The 16051-nt window shown below is 36.5% G+C and overlaps 1 protein-coding gene across 1 annotated transcript; it reads left to right on the top strand.

Annotated features, from left to right (window-relative positions):
- Window positions 1-101: 101 nt before the first annotated feature.
- urb2 (URB2 ribosome biogenesis homolog) lies at window positions 102-11285 on the top strand. The gene is made up of 10 exons (XM_016294081.1): window positions 102-173; window positions 1025-1168; window positions 1308-1484; window positions 2173-5401; window positions 5515-5686; window positions 5876-5882; window positions 5980-6222; window positions 7722-7818; window positions 10529-10668; window positions 11088-11285. The coding sequence occupies exons 2-10, from the start codon at window positions 1043-1045 to the stop codon at window positions 11283-11285; spliced, it is 4389 nt and encodes a 1462-aa protein (XP_016149567.1). The 5' UTR covers window positions 102-173; window positions 1025-1042.
- The last annotated feature ends 4766 nt before the right edge of the window (window positions 11286-16051 follow it).

Here is a 16051-nt window from a genome sequence, read left to right as displayed (position 1 = left end):
GACAACACGTGTGTGACCAGATTGTAAGTATTTTAGATAGCTAATCTCATTATATTAAAAATAGCCTACGATAACACTTGTTATACTACGGTCCGTTTTATTCAATCAAATCTAGCACGCTTGTTGAGTTTGTTTCGCCATGTGATTCGCTAGGGGCTGCCAGACATCTGCTGGTGTGTTTCAAAGGATTTTCAAACAGAGAGTTTACTTTAGTATGATTTTATGTGACTTTTGACGTGGAAAATGAATGTGTTTATGAAAGACTAGTGTTCTCTTTATTCAGATTTGTATGCATAATAATTAGCTATGTAATAATAATAACCCTATAGTAAATACTATAGAGTTTTTGAACCATCCTATAGTAAAGTGTATTATACTGTGTATATATTATAGTATTTACAACACTTTAATGAATGCTACAGCATACTGTATTAACTATAGTGAACTGATCAACTGTAATACATACTGTAGTATGCTTTAGTTTTTACTACAGTAAACTAGTGTATTGTAGTATAATATATCCTACAGTTGTAGAATACTTAGTACAGTATTGGGTAATTTGTTTATATTACTATAGTTGTTATATTACCACAGCAACTATAGAATTACCACAGAAAATTAATTCAAGTACTTTACTATAGTATGGTTCAAAAACACAATAGCATTTACTATAAATTACTATATTATTTTTTCATGAAGAATAAGGATTTTCATCTTCAAAACTACAGATTTCTCACTTAAAGAACGTCATGGCTGTTATTTCGGAAGTTTCGTTATTTATTCAAACTATATATAAAATAAGTTACAATACCTGTAAATACTGTTGTTGGGTTCTGTTCTTCATAGGCTATCAAACAGTGTCATTTATTGGTTGACTGATTAAGTTGTACGGTGTGAATATTGGTTTAAAAAATATTGGTCAAACTGATTATCTGTCTACCTCTAATGTCAACCTTTTATTAATATTTAATTGGTCTTAATATGTGTAAACACAGCATGATAATCTCTCTTTTTGTTCTTTTAGACACAAAGATATTTAGAAATGGCTGCCATTTTCTCTGGCATCCATCTGAAACTGAAAAACTCTCGCACACCCTGGCCAGACAAACTAAAACTTGCTCGATTTGCATGGATATCAACACAGTGCCTTCTTCCTAATAAAGAGCAGGTAATTTATCGGATATAGACTATCTGCATATTTTTGAGACTATAAAAGTTTACTTTTTAACTGGATATATCTAGCAAATTTACTGCAATATTTTTAAATGAATATTTTTCAAACATTAATGCCTCTTTCCCTATCAAAGGTTCTGTTTGACTGGACAAGTCATGCCCTCACTGGTTTTTACAGTAAGAAAGTGGACGTACCCTCGGAGGTGGTGGAGGGTTTATGGACCTACCTAGATGATATCCTTCACAGCAGGAAGCTTCATAATGTGTTGAGTCAAGGAAAAACCATTAGCCTTCGTCTCACACTAGCACAGGTATTTACCAGTACTTCAGTTTTGCAATAAATTCGCTTGGTCTCAGATGTGCTCTTGGGGATATATAAAGATTTAATTTCTGCTTGTATTATTCTATTAATTTAGTTATTATTTTAACTTAATCAGTATTGCTTGAATATTAGTAAAGTTTTTTTTTTGTCAACATTAACAAATACAATGCATATTCTAAAGATTTGTAAAGACTTTTATCTAGAACGTGCTGTTGACTAAAATATGATGAGAAAAAAATACCACCACAACAATGTGGTAAATGTTTAAAAAAATAAAAAAGATTTAGAAAGAATATGATTGTTTCAAATTACACTAATAAAGTCAAAATGAAGGTCAAGTTTGCACACTTTTTCTATAACAACGCACTTAAGTTGCAGACAACAGATAACTAAAACATAAAGAATTCACAATAATGTATGAAAATTGCATAATCTAATGTATTATTTGCAACAAGGACAGTTTTTAAATGTTGATACATGTTTAAATGAAAATATGAAATTTCGTCAATGCTGTTTTTGATGGCTAAAAAATTATGTAATTTTATTCAGAGTAAAAATGACTAAAAGTAATAAATATAGCATGAAGAAATATTAACTAAATTTTAAGGATTTTTTTGGTCTAAAAAAGCTATGTAAAAATGAACACTGCATTCATCATTTGTTTTATTTTATCCTAGATTATCAATGACAGGATTTTGGACTGTTCTTCTGGATTCAAATCTGTCAGTTTCCACACCATTCTGAGCTGTTGCCATGGCATCTTGACCTCCCCAGTGCTTTCCGTGACCTACACTGCTAAGTATGAGTTGTTAGTGGAGCTCTTGAGTCGACTCTGTGGCTTGTCCAGCATGCAGCTCAGGCAGCAGAAAAGTGAGGAGCCTCTCTCTCTCAAAGTCTTTGAGGTTCTCCACCTTGTTCTCAGCACCTACCTAACAGTGCAGAAACAGCAGGCAAACTCCAACCGAGTGTTTTCCCAGGTAACAGCACACCTCCTTCATCCTCTTCTCCTGCTCAGACACTTATTGAACACTAGAGTGTGGACTGAGAAGGATGACATCAAGATTCGCCAGCATCTGAGCAAGGAAATCCGTAGCAAAGTGGATGCTGTTCTTCAGTCAGCGCTCTTCATCCCTGATCATTTGCTGTCCTACAAGGAAGAAGTTTTACCATCGGAGGATAAAGCTGGGGCCAAAAAGAGCCATGCGGGAAAGGGCTTGCAAGGCCCTGTCAATATGATCCTTTTGAAACTTAATGTCCAAGGAACTAACAAAGAGGAAGAGGCTTTATTTTATGCTGTTAAATCAAACTCTCTCACTCTGCTATTTAAATTCGCCCTAGATTCATTTTGTAAAGGGGGAGAAAACAATCAAGTGGTCTTCCACCTCATGGCTAAGCTCATTACTGCTTTGGGGTTCACAGATGAACTGGATATTGATGAGAAATTTAGTGCATTGAATTGGGGTATTGCTTTACTCGCTCTGGAGAACCTCCTGAACTCCTGTTTGGCTGGTGATATCTATAATGTGGCTGCAGACAGAATACAGCATGGAGAGGTGCAATTGAATTTCTACAGGAAACTGGCTCGCCTATTATTTAACAATGCCCAGATGGGCATCCCAGCTTGGTACCGCTGTCTCAGAGCTCTGCTCGCACTGAATCACCATATCCTGGAGCCAGATTTAGATGAGCTCCTTTCAGCTGTGTGGGTTGATGCAGACAACATGGAAGTACGTGTTAAGAAAGCCAGAGAAGCACTCGTGTCTGCCGTCTTGCAGACTTATGCCAAACTCCGACAGCTGCCTAAACTTATAGAAGAGCTGCTTGATGTAGTGTGTCGGCCTGCAGCGGATGAATTGAGACCGCCGTTGTTGCCTGAAACGATACAAAAGGCCCTGAGTCAGTGTTTGCTAGACAATCCTCCGAGCCAAAATCTCGAGATCTGTTGGCTCATTTTAAAAAAGATGCAGTGCTATCTTCTCCCCCACATCCAAGATGAAGCATCGGATTTGGCGCTGAAAGTGTTTTCTTTGAGTTTGCTCCTCTACGCTGTACTCTTCAGTTTTAAGACCCTGGACAACAGCACCCCGGTGCCAATCGTGAAGAAGACTCAGAATCTTATGATGGAGATGCTGAAGGTCGTTGAAGACCTTTTGAAGCAGAACCTTGTCACCGAAGGTCCTTGGATGGAGAAGGTCCAAGAGGTGATCTTTCTGCTTATTCATACTTGGGTTGAGGTGGATACGCTCTTCCAGATTCACTGTTCTAAGTACACATTGCCGGCTGCCTCACAGAGTGGCACTTTAGTGGACAAAGCCCTGACATTAAGGGACATGGACAGTCCACTTAGTAAATTATTACAGAATCTCCTTGCACTCCACAAGCTGAAGGTACACTTGCTCAAACCATCTACTGAAACATCAGGTGCATCAGAGATGCAGAAAATGGCTCAGTTTATTCTAAAAAGGCAAAAGCTTTCAATGATGCTTGACGCCAACCAGATCTGGGACTTTCAGTTTTGTACTGTTAATGACAACACTTATATGGCAGCCCACTGGTTTCTTGTTACCTCCAACCTTCCATTAATTGCCCCTTATCTTGGACCAAATGACACATCTGTTTTTGCAGAATGCATGTTGAAGTCTTTGCTTCAGAGTTTGGATGCCTCTGGAAGCAATTTGGAGAACACTGGGATCTCTGTCTCCTTAATATCCAGGCAATTACTCGAGAGTCCTGTTCTTTGTGAGCTCCCTGAGATTTTCTCTGCAGTGATAAAGTCCATCATCAAGGCATTTTTTGGACAGCTAGGCTCATCACACGTTCAGTTGGTCAGTCCTTCGTTTTTCAGACCTTGTGTGGAAATGGTTGAAGTTGAAGATGAAGAAACAAACATGAAGAGACTGAAAGCCATCGGACAGGAGATGTTAGACTCTGTCAAAATGAGCTCTTCCATACCTCTATCTAAAACACAGGTAGATCGATTACAGCAGCTGCTCAAAGTCACAAGTGTCCTGAATGGAAATGCAATGTCTTCTAAAGACTATTCAGAACTTTTTCTGACTTTGTTCACGCTGACTTCTTGTGTTCAGTTTGATGAAAGCATTGATAACTCTGCATCTATCGGATTGCTCAAAGAGCTTTTTAATGTTATGGCTTCACTCCTGGTGGTTAAAAATTCTCAAATGATCCTGAAAGTAGTTCATGGAAGTAATGTCTTAGAGGCAACTATGACTTCCCTCTTTTCTCGGAGCAGCAAGGGGCTCTTCAAGGGTCTGGATGGCCTGATCTGGTTGGCTTTCCTACAGTCAGTTCAAGACTTCATTCAGTCCCTAATTCAGCTCATAATCGACAGGAAGAGCAGCATGTGCCTCAATCTGGAGAAGTTTACCTCCTTCATGGTTGAAAGTAAACTCACTGCAGGAGTTCTGGCTGTAGATGCAGGGGATCTCTGCTCGCTACAACTCCATCTTGTAACTTTAAGCACACTTTGCAAAGAAATGATCACAAGCCTCGGCAAGAACAAACATCTGGATCAGACTTTGACTCGTTTGTTAGAGAAGGCCACTTCCGTCATGGAGCCAGCCATACAGGCTATGCTGATGCGCAAGGGAAGTAGACAGATTCAGTCCTTTTCTGTTGAAATGGTAACAGTCATGATCAGGAGTGAACTAGCAAGAGCCTCAATCTCTGAAAATGACGGGCAGGAGAAAATATCCCACATGGCGTTCTACCAGAGCTTCTGCCAGCAGATCTTAAAGGAACTCAGCCCGGCACCCCGCCCTTTGGACTTCCTCGTATCATCAATTCACTATCTCTCTGCGTTCTACATGGCTGCGGAAAAGACCAAAGTGAAAGGTTTTGAAGAACTCCATATTAAGATTTTGCAGAGTATCCATGCGCTGCTGTCAGGTACAGTATCCTAAAAGTTTTCAAAACATTGGCTTGACTTGAGGAAATTGATGCCCCAAATTTTTGTGAACCCTCTGCCTGTTCTGTAAACAGTCTGTCAATCATTTCATCAGGAACGTGGTTGTCATTGTCAGACGTGAAGGAGCTGGAGGGGCCAGTAAAGGAGCTTCTAAATCAGTTGGTGTCCAGCTGTTCTCAAGAGCAGTTCCATCTATTACTGCTGATGCTCAGAGAGGGACTTGTGCCAGCAAAGATTGAAGGAGGCCACTGCACTGTAAGATTCTTGTAGTGTCGTAGTGTTTATTGTTATGTGGAATAATGTTGTGTAATAGTTAATACATGCAATGAATTTATTACATAATTTATATAAAAATATTTCACAATATTACGGTTTCACTGTATCAAATATTTTGTTTATTATTTCAATCAAATAAATGCAGCCGTCTTAACTGACCCAAACTTTGTGTCTAATAGCACTATGGTCACTTTCTTCTCGCATATTAATTTTTTAACTTGATATTGAGAGGCATTACTATTACATTTATTTTTATTTTTTTCCTTCTTCAATTTGTTTTTAGTTTGTTATAAAGGAGTCCAGCAAGATCCCTTCTCTGACCCGCGCACTGACGTTACCAAGTCTCGAGACTTTGACCGTCCTGCTCCGGCAGGGTGAAGCAAAGATCTCCAACCCACACCATGTCATTGTGGTTCTGGGTGCACTGCAGTTTGTGCCTCTCGACAGTCATTCCATGGAGGACTACCATGCTGCTTTTGAGGCCATCCATGAAGCCTTGTTTGCAACTATCCACTGCTACCCTCAGGTGAGTGTCCAGGGACTGGAGGGAGAGACAGATAAGAGCATAAACTTGATAAAAGGTACACATAAACTTGATAAAGTACACATTTTACTGTTGTATTCTTTCAAGTTTGAATTATATCCTTATATGTTTTAAATTGACTTAACAAATCAGCCAGAGGCCATGGAGGTAGAAACTCTGCCAGATGCGATCAGTTTTTTAAAGACGGGTCTCTGACATCTGTTTATCTGCACTTGCGTTGGGAAAATGTTTTATTAATGTGGCTTTCAGGGTTTTGTTTCATGAACACACCCAACGTACTGTCTGGCAGAGGAAAAATGAATCCCAAAGCATGGATAAAAAATACAATATATCAGTTAGTAAACACATAATATATCCGTTAGTAAATACAGTATGACATGGAATTTCTTGAGATGTAAAGCATTGTTACTCAGACTGACTGGTTTTTTGTTTGTTAGTTTTTTTTTTAAAGTAAAATACAGTAATCTGCTTTTATTGTGCACTTTAAAAACAGTGGATGTCATGGTAAATATGTTACATTATGCCGAATTGTTAAATTAGTTTTCTGAGATGCTTTGGATAATGCTGATGTTTCCGTAGGTTTATGCAAATAGGTGTATTACAGGCTAATGCTGCTTGATGTTAGGAGTGAATATTACAGTGCCCTAATATTTCACTTAATATGAGTGAAAATTAGAATGTAGTTTGGGAAGTTGCCACAAATCCTGAGGGGAAAGGAGCTCATAGTTTCTGGTAGTTAAGGAATATTGGAACTGTGTAAGACTTCAAGGTGTACAGGTTGCTTTGCCAGTGAAAGTAGGAGACTTGGTACCATCTCAACATGACCTCATGTCTGAGGCTTTATTTAGTGAAATTAGAGAACACATTAGGAGTAAAATACTGCAAAAGTCTATTTTTAAATGATCAAGACATGCATGTAGAATCAGAGATTTAAATCAGTTAATTGAAATGTCCACATAACTGATTCCTGAAAAATTAGATGTTAGTTGTTTTTGCCACTAAAGTGTAAATCAGAAACACTTTCAAAACATCTGTCTTAAAGGGGTAGTTCACCAAAATAATGAAAATTCTGTCATCATTTACTCATCTTCATGTTGTTCCAAAGCTGTACGAGATTCTTTTGTTGTTGTTGGGATGTTGGTAACCAGACAGTTGCTGGTAGCAAGCCTTTAAATGGACAGTTCAACCAATTTTGGGGTAAAATATCCCTTTAATACTCTCATACTTGAAACTTTACAGGGTCATGTCAAAACAACTGCATATGTTCTTTAGAAAACTTAATGGCCAAATAAAAAGTGACAAATCACCAATCACTAGTATCTTGCTTACATTGTTGTTGCTAGGATTCAACTAATACATCAGTCTTCTATTAAAATGTTAAATTTATTCAGGGTCAAATGTTTTTGTATTCATTGGATAAACATTAAGGATTTTGGATTTTACAGCTGTGCACCAGTTTTGAAAGCTTTAAATGTTTGCAGGTGATGTTAAAGGCTTCTCCTTCCTTCCTGATTTGCTTTTATCGCTTGGTTTCATCAGTCATGCATGAAGGAAGACAGCGGGGTGACTCTGACAGAGGTAAGCATACCTATGTTAGCCACGTTCAGAAGTGTTTATATTTAAACATTATGTACAGTTAAATCTCTTATGCTCACTAAGTCTGCATTTACTTGCATATACAGTAATATTGTTATAATATAAAATAACTATTTTCTATTTGAATATATTTCCAAATGTCATTTATTCCTGTGATGGCAACGCTGAATTTTAAGCAGCCATTACTCACGTCTTCAGTGTCACACACTTCAGAAATCATTCCAATAGGCTGATTTGGTGTTCAAGTAACATTTCTTGTCATCTATTTTTATTTATTTACTTATTTAACCAGGAAGGTCCCACTGAGATACAATATCTCTTCTACCAGGGAGTCCTGGTCAAGATAGACAGCAAGAAAGGACAAATTTACAAAGAAATGCACATCACCACCAAATGAACAAACATAAAACACAATTTTCTAAAAAAAAACACAAATCCTAGTCCGTTATTAAAACATGTCCACTGTTCTGTCTAAACCGAGTGAGAGATGGTACAGACTCCATATGTTATGTACCTTGAAGCTCGTTCCATACGTACAGAGCATAATTAGAAAAAGCAGAGCGATCTATCTCTGTATGAAAAATCTAATATTTTTGTGGAAACTGTGATTCTTTTCATTAAATTGAAAGTTCAAAAGAACAGCATTTGTTTGAAATATAATTCTTGTATTTACTGTCACTATTGATAAATTGAATGCTCTCTTGATGACTAAAATATTAATTTCTTTCAAAAAGTTTTATTGACCCCAAACGTTTGAACAGCAGTGTGTATAAGTATATAATTACAGTATATTGAGAGATCTATTCACTCGCTGTTGCTTAAATCCTATTTAATTGATAGATAGAGGGTATTATAGTTGTGTAAATGTCAATGCTGATTTTTCCTGGCTGTTAATATTCTATTCATCCCATTGTTGTAACCTTTTACATAAGACTTCTGTGCAAGCAAACAAATTTAACATCAATGAATTCGAAGGCCCTTTCTTGTCAGCATGTCTGCAGTTATTGTTGGCTGTAGTGGACAAAAGAAACTGGAAAGCACCTGATGCTGGCAAGTTATTACATTTGAAGTTTGATATGAAAAGTGTCCTGTTATCAACCAATGAGTCATTCATTGAGTATCAATAGAGCCATATTACTGAATTAATTTATTGTGCAGAAAGCAGATGTTATTTGAGGTATGATTCACCTAAAGAGACAAGCACATCGTTGAGCCGTGTTCAGAGACAGACGCTTGCAGACTGTGGCTCTGTGGATTGAATTTCAAAGTGAAGTGAAGGAGAAAAAAATTCCATGAATTTGATCCTGAAGCTCGAGGCTCAACACATTTTAGCACTGAAGGCGTATCCTTTTTGAATTGATAATTCTTAAGGTTTAAAGCCTTTTTTTCTATGTCCATTAGTCTTTCTTCATTTCTCAGACTTTCATATTTGACATCAAAATTTGGTCAGAACTGAAATGCATTTAGATGCGAGGCAATTTCAGTCTTATTAATCATCTTGTGGTGCTTTCTTAAAACATGAATTTGATGCTCAGTCTTATGTCTGACAGATAATCTGGCTTTGAAAAAATTTAACCAGGATTCAAATGTATAATCTAAAATGTATTTTGATTCAAAAATGAATGATTGGTGGTTAACCCGTTCAGTTCCTTTTTAAAGAAGGAGAACAAAATGTGTAATTAATGGGTTGTTTGGCATATACCAGACAATGGTACACTACCATTCAAAAGTTTGGTAAGATTTTTATTATTATTAATATTTGTAAGAAATAAATACTTGTATTCAGTAGAGATGCATTCATTTGATCAAAGTTTTGTCTTTTACATTAAGTGTAAATATGTATTTCAAATAAATGCTGTTCTTTTGTACTTCCTATTCAACGTAGAATCCTAAAAAAATGTATCTTGGTTTCCATATAATATATTATGCAGAACAAGCATTTTTAACATTGATAATCATAAGAAATATTTCTGTAACACTTTACTTAAAGCCTTTATGTATAATGCATTATAAAGTTTTATTAAAGTGTATAATGCATTATAATTATACATAATGTGCATTGTGCAATGTAATTATATCTTGTTGTAAATAACTATAACCAAATTTAAAATGCATAGTGCAACACTGAATTAATAAGTGTTTTAATGTATCAACTGTGGTTACAATTATGAGATTGTATAATGCATTATAATGTGCATTACAAGGCATAATTAATGCATTAAAACTACTTTTATAATGCATCATACATAAAGGCTTTAAGTAAAGTGTTACCGAAATATTTCTTGAGCACCGTTATCAGCATATTAGAATAATTTCTGATGGGCATGTCATTCAAATACAAAACATTTATTTTAAATTGTAGTAGCAAAATAAATCGATCAAATAAATGCAGCCTTGGTGAGCATAAGAGAATTCTTATACAAATGTTTTTTTTTTATTATGTAATTATGTTTCGATTAAAGGTGCCCTAAGTAATTTGGAATATTAAACATAAAATGTAAATAGATATACACACCCATCTAAAGGTTTATAGACGTGTCTTATGGAGGTCATGCTAAGTTTTTTGAATTAGAGTTTATTATTATATTTTAATTAAATGCACCAACGGCGTTAAGCAGAATTAATCACATGCGTTAACAGTTCTAATTAAAAGATTACAATTACTTTGTGATCTCTCTCTCTCATTTTTCAGCTTCTGAGAAAGACAAAGAGTGTCTTCTGAAGTGTGCCATGCTGGTGGAGAGGATGTACACTCATATTGCCAATGCTGCTGAAGATTTCACAGTCCTGTCTTCATTCATTGTTGCACAATATGTCAGTGAACTGCAGAGGGTGAGGCACTAGTCATTATCAGTTTTTATCTGCCATATGCCCATGCCAATTTCTTCTCAAATACTTCCTGAAAATGTCTTTCCTGCTCTCGTGAACGGCCTGCCAATATTTTCTAGAATATTCTAGAAGAATCTTCTCAGTGTCATAAATATTAAACCGCACAATAATAACTTGAGAGTTGATGCACTGGGACTGATCCGATGTCCTGCACTCATGGCAATAATGCTATTCTAACCGACCAGAGGTTGTGTTCGAAAGGAGAAACACATTGTCCAGTGTGATTTGAGAGCCAGTTGTTTTTGTCAACAAGTGTGAAATGCATTTGACCTCTAACTGGCCTGAGACTCATGTTACTGCACTGAACAATCACATTGCAGATTGTCATTGTGTACTCTCACTATTTCTTTCTGATTTCCTAGGTGACGCTTCAGCCAGAAATTAAGGCACATCTAACAGAAGGCATATACTGTATCTTGGACCATTGTGTTGAACAAGACATTAAGTTTTTGAACACCACCCTTCAAATGGGTGTCAAGGAAGTGTTCAATGAACTGTACAATAGTTACACACACTATCACAAATCTCAAAGGCAAGGGGAAGAAAAGTACACAGTCTAAAAATGGCATCCTCTGTCTTAAACTGTTTGTGTGAAGTGAATAAATCTGTCATTTGTAATGTTTACTTTTAATTACTCTGTTATAATTAAGGATGAGTCTAGAAATGTTTAAAAATATGTTTTATGTTAGTTCACCCAAACATGAAAATCTGTTGTCATTTACTCACCCTCATGCTGTTCCAAACATGTATGACTATTTTTCTGTGAGAAACAAAGATATTTTGATCAGTTTTTGTCCATACAATACAAGTCAATATGCTCCATTGTTGTTTGATTCACAGTGTTCTACAAAATAGTTTTTTGTGTTCTGCAGAAAAAAGAAATTCATACAGGTTTGGAACAGTCATTAGGGTGAATAATTAACACAATTTTCCTTTTTGGATGAGCTATCCCTCTGAACGAGGGGAAAAAAGAGTTTGTTGTGATGTATTTTCTACTTTTTCATTTTTTGTAATTGACAAACAGGATGTTTTTTTTCTGAGGAGAACAGTACATTTTTCTGTGTAACCATTACTGATGTCCTCAGACAAACCCTATTAAGTAAAAGACCTATCAAAGAGTTAAGGTGTTACAGTGGCTTATCCGAATTGACAACCTGAAGTCCTGAAACGAAGTTGGAGAAATCCCGTCTCAGGATTGTGCTTCTGAGTAAACCAGTTAACCTAAGGCTGCTCCAGGTGGACTCTATAAAATGAGTGTACTGTGAAAGTGTCTGCTGGATGACAAATAACCAATTAAAAATGTACCCCATTAGACCTATATTGTAAAAATGGTGTTAAACATTTATAGAGCAGTCACATCAACTACTCTGGTGTGCCTCAACTTTTGAAGCTGTACTGCAGTGCACAATAACATTGTGTTCCTGAGGTTCTCTTTGAAGAGAATTTAGATGCAAAACAGGAACAACCTCGGATGCAGACTGAATAAATGTACAATTATATGAACACAATGCCATCACAATACAACAAAATGTTCAACATGCACTGTAAAGTCTGGTCATGTTACTGGATCCATGAGGAACTATGAAGGAGGGGGACCACCTGGGTTTTTCTTTGTTGAAGGCGTAGATGTGATTGTGTAGGACAATGCAGGAAATGTGACAGAGATACATTTACTACATTAGTTGGAAAGCTTATGTGACATTACATTGCCATTACATTACATGTTTTTTGTTCGTGACTAGCTCTGTGGAACTTAATTTACAATGTAATTTACACTACAGGACCTACTCAGTCTGCAAAATATAATGAACTAAGTAACAGGGTAGTAGGTAAAAATCAAATTTTATACTAAAATATAAATATATACTTTTATACTAAAATTTCCTTTTAATTATCAACTAGTTTATTTTCCTTTACTATGTGAACATTAAATGCGTTTTTACCAGATTCAGTGTATCTTGAACTTTTTGTATGTTGAATCTGGCCGACTTGATCCAGTATATGTCTAGATCTGGGTTTCCCAACTCTGGCCCAATCATCATTGGGGAAAAAATCCCACTCTATGAATGCATTGGTTGCATGCATTGTGCAAATAGATTTTTTTTAAACAACAGTTGTATTTTTTTTAGCATACTTTTTCTTCTACATTATTATTTTGTCATTTTCCTGTTCCTTGAAGGCCACTGTCCTGCAGCTACAACCCTAATTAAACACACCTGAACCAGCCAATCAAGGCCTTCAGAGTAGAAACTTCTAGGAAAGTGTGTTGGAGCAGGTCGGAGCCAAAATCTCTAGCTCTTTGTAGAGCATCATGATGGAATTATCTGGTGGCTAAAGGTATTTTCAAGAAGAAGAAAAAAAACTCTTGTTACATGTGCTAAAGCACTTGAGGCTCTTCAAAAAGGAAATTTCTCAGGTGTTTTATTATTAGTTGTGCTTTAGTATTGCTGACAAGCATGTCATTCACACTATCCTAGAGTGGAGGGATCCAAGAACAAGTTATTGACTATGTTGTTCTGGCTTTTCAAGTGGCACTTGTCTCTGTGAAACATGTAGATGTGTGTCTGGTGGGCAAACTCATGGTGGAGCTGTTTCACAACTGCTCCGTAGGTTGTATATTGCAGGGATTCCCAACCACATTCCTGGAGCACATCCAACACTGCACATTTTGCATGTCTCAGTTCAAACATACCTGATTCAGATCATCAGCTCATTAGTAGAAACTCCAAGACCTGAAATTGGTGTGTCAAAAGAGACATGCAAAATAAACCAGAACCAGGAACATGGTTCAGAGCCACTGCTTTAGAAGACCTGGGGCCTGTACCATGATGGTGATCCATCAGCGATCAAACTCAGGGTTACAGGATTAGTTTTGAGTTGACAAAACTAAACCAGTCCAATCCGGCTTTGTTGGTACCATGAAGCTGATCATCAACTTTCTCTGTCAACTCAGGCTTGATCCTGAGTTAATGGAGCGCGTGCACATGAATGTGTGACATCAGTAATTTGCAGCCAATCACATGCCTTGAAACTGTGATTCAAGAAAACTGAGAGAAAAAGACGTTTGCCCACAGTACACATATACAGACAGGTCATAAAAATAACTAATATAAGATGAAAACGGTCCTGTTCACACTCACAGAGCATGGATTTCTGTCTGAAATTTTGGATGTCAATTAGAATTGCATATTTATCAAAGGTTATAACAACATGCATCAATGTGTGTTTATTACAGAGTTCCAATGTTATTTCTCACGTTCTATCATATTTCATGCATGACTGTACGTTTATTGTCATAATAGTCAGCTGGCCTTACATTTGAGGTTTAATCGCTCAGTCAGAGTGTTGACATGTTTGAAAATGTGCACCGATATAAATATGACAAGTTGTCCTTTGGAATCAAATAGTTTTCGAATGTTATTGTTTTTTCAATCAAGGTTAAGAGTGGTCATTGACTTCATGTTGTTATATAGTCCAGCAGCCAATTTTGAGAATGCTGTAATTTCCCTATGGAGATGGAGCTTTCATAAAAACATGTTGACCTTTTATAGCCACTAGGAGATCTTTATTTTCAATAAACTCCCTGGACGTTTTTACAGTTCACTCCAGGCTGTATCTCAGAACAGAAAACATCTTATTCTACGTCTTTAATCTTGACATAATTGTATACTGAAAATCTGTCATCAGAATTTAAACTTTTTCCCTGAATGGCTAGACGTCCAATGGGCGTTTATGCAGAGGGATATTCATGTGACATAAGAGATTAAAGCATATTTTTGTCACCACCAACATGACAAAACGGTAGGCTAGAATTATAATCATACTCCCTGCCTAAATATGGCAGTTTAGGCATATAGACTCTCATTTAATTCCTGTTCTCAAGGCATCATGACTTCTAGAGGAAATCCTTACAACTGATTTTGGGTGGGACTGAAAAGATTTGAAAGTTGAGGGAGTAATAAAGTATAGAGACATTTTACAAAATATGGATACCATAGGAAATGATACATACTCTCCAGTTGTAGGCTATGAGCCAAATGTTCCCACGGCAAAGAGGTTTTTGATGCCAAGTTTATGAGCAGGAAATGCACAACCACACAGTTACAGAATAATAATACGATAAAATTTGATCAAGCTTCAAATCTGCTAGAATTTGAAGAGTGCCAGAATATTGTATAGGTCATTTGAGATCGTTTTTTCTGTTATGAAGGAAGACTGACAGATTTAAGTTGTGATGCAACAGATATAAGTGCTGGTCCCATAAAATCATGGCAATTCAGATACAGAAAATGGCTTAAAACTTGAAATAGGTATGGGAAATCTTGGTGTCTGCATTTAGTCTATTGCCGTTCCTAGATGACATTTGAAAATCTTATTTAAATGTCATCCTTAAAAGCTAAAGGTTATTTTACATTTAGATATATTTTACACATTCTTTCAGATATCAAGTTCACATTTTTTAATTCTTATAACCTATATGTTGGTGTCATCTGCAAATAAATAAACCATTTACCTTATTATGTTATTATATTTGAGAGGCCTGAGTCTTGGCACATCATGATTGAATCATCTGGCTATTTGTTATTTCAGACACTCAATCCTAATCAATTTACAGCACACTTACAACATCAACAGCTGTCCTGGAGCAGTTTGAGGATAAGTGCTTTGCTCAAGTTTGAAAAGAGATTGAATGGGATGCCACTTGCCAGCCCAAATCTTTAACTGCAGCGCTGTGTGTCCATAAAGAGCCAGTCTGCAGTGCTTGTCATCATATGAAAAGTAGGTCATTCAAGTGTTTCCTTGGAAGTGCAGCAGTGTTTCTAAATCTGCCTCATCCTTTATTCAAATTATTAGATGGCTCAAAAACATTTTGGATCTCGGGTCAAATTTTAATGAGTTATTTAAAACTGAAGAACCTAGTTTGTCTAACTGTAGCTTATATTATTCATTACAGTAAAGCTATTGATAATTTAAAGCATTTTTTTTATCTATACATTAGTTGGCTTTTTTCCACAGGTTTTAAAAGACACCCAGTGGACCCATTTTGATGAATAAATGAATGTCACTCTCGGCCGTCTAAAATCAGTCATCAGACAGCTATTGCAGGCACCAGCGCTGCTCATCTTGAAACCTCTGAAGGGCTCTTTCAAATATTTAAACTAAATCTCATTGAGATTCCAGCAGACATCCAGCATCGAAGTGTAAAACGGCTTTCATGCCAGTGGAAAGTAGTTTTTTTTCTGAAGCTTTTATTAAGCATCACACTTGGGCTCAGCAATGATCCTGACACACAGGACAGTAAAGGGGTGAAAGGTGGGAATGATTC

The sequence above is a fragment of the Sinocyclocheilus grahami genome, unplaced genomic scaffold, assembly GCF_001515645.1.
Source record: "Sinocyclocheilus grahami isolate Dianchi unplaced genomic scaffold, SAMN03320097.WGS_v1.1 scaffold313.1, whole genome shotgun sequence".
NCBI lineage: Eukaryota > Metazoa > Chordata > Actinopteri > Cypriniformes > Cyprinidae > Sinocyclocheilus > Sinocyclocheilus grahami.
Note: the sequence above shows the minus strand (reverse complement) of the source record. Positions and strands in the feature narration are given on the sequence as shown.

Bases quoted from the DNA above. Each gene is read 5' to 3' on its own strand.
- urb2 (XM_016294081.1), top strand. From the start codon at position 1,043: ATGGCTGCCATTTTCTCTGGCATCCATCTGAAACTGAAAAACTCTCGC. The intron at 6,223-7,721 runs GTGAGTGTCCAG...AAATGTTTGCAG, and splicing joins CTATCCACTGCTACCCTCAG to GTGATGTTAAAGGCTTCTCC. The intron at 7,819-10,528 runs GTAAGCATACCT...CTCATTTTTCAG, and splicing joins GCGGGGTGACTCTGACAGAG to CTTCTGAGAAAGACAAAGAG.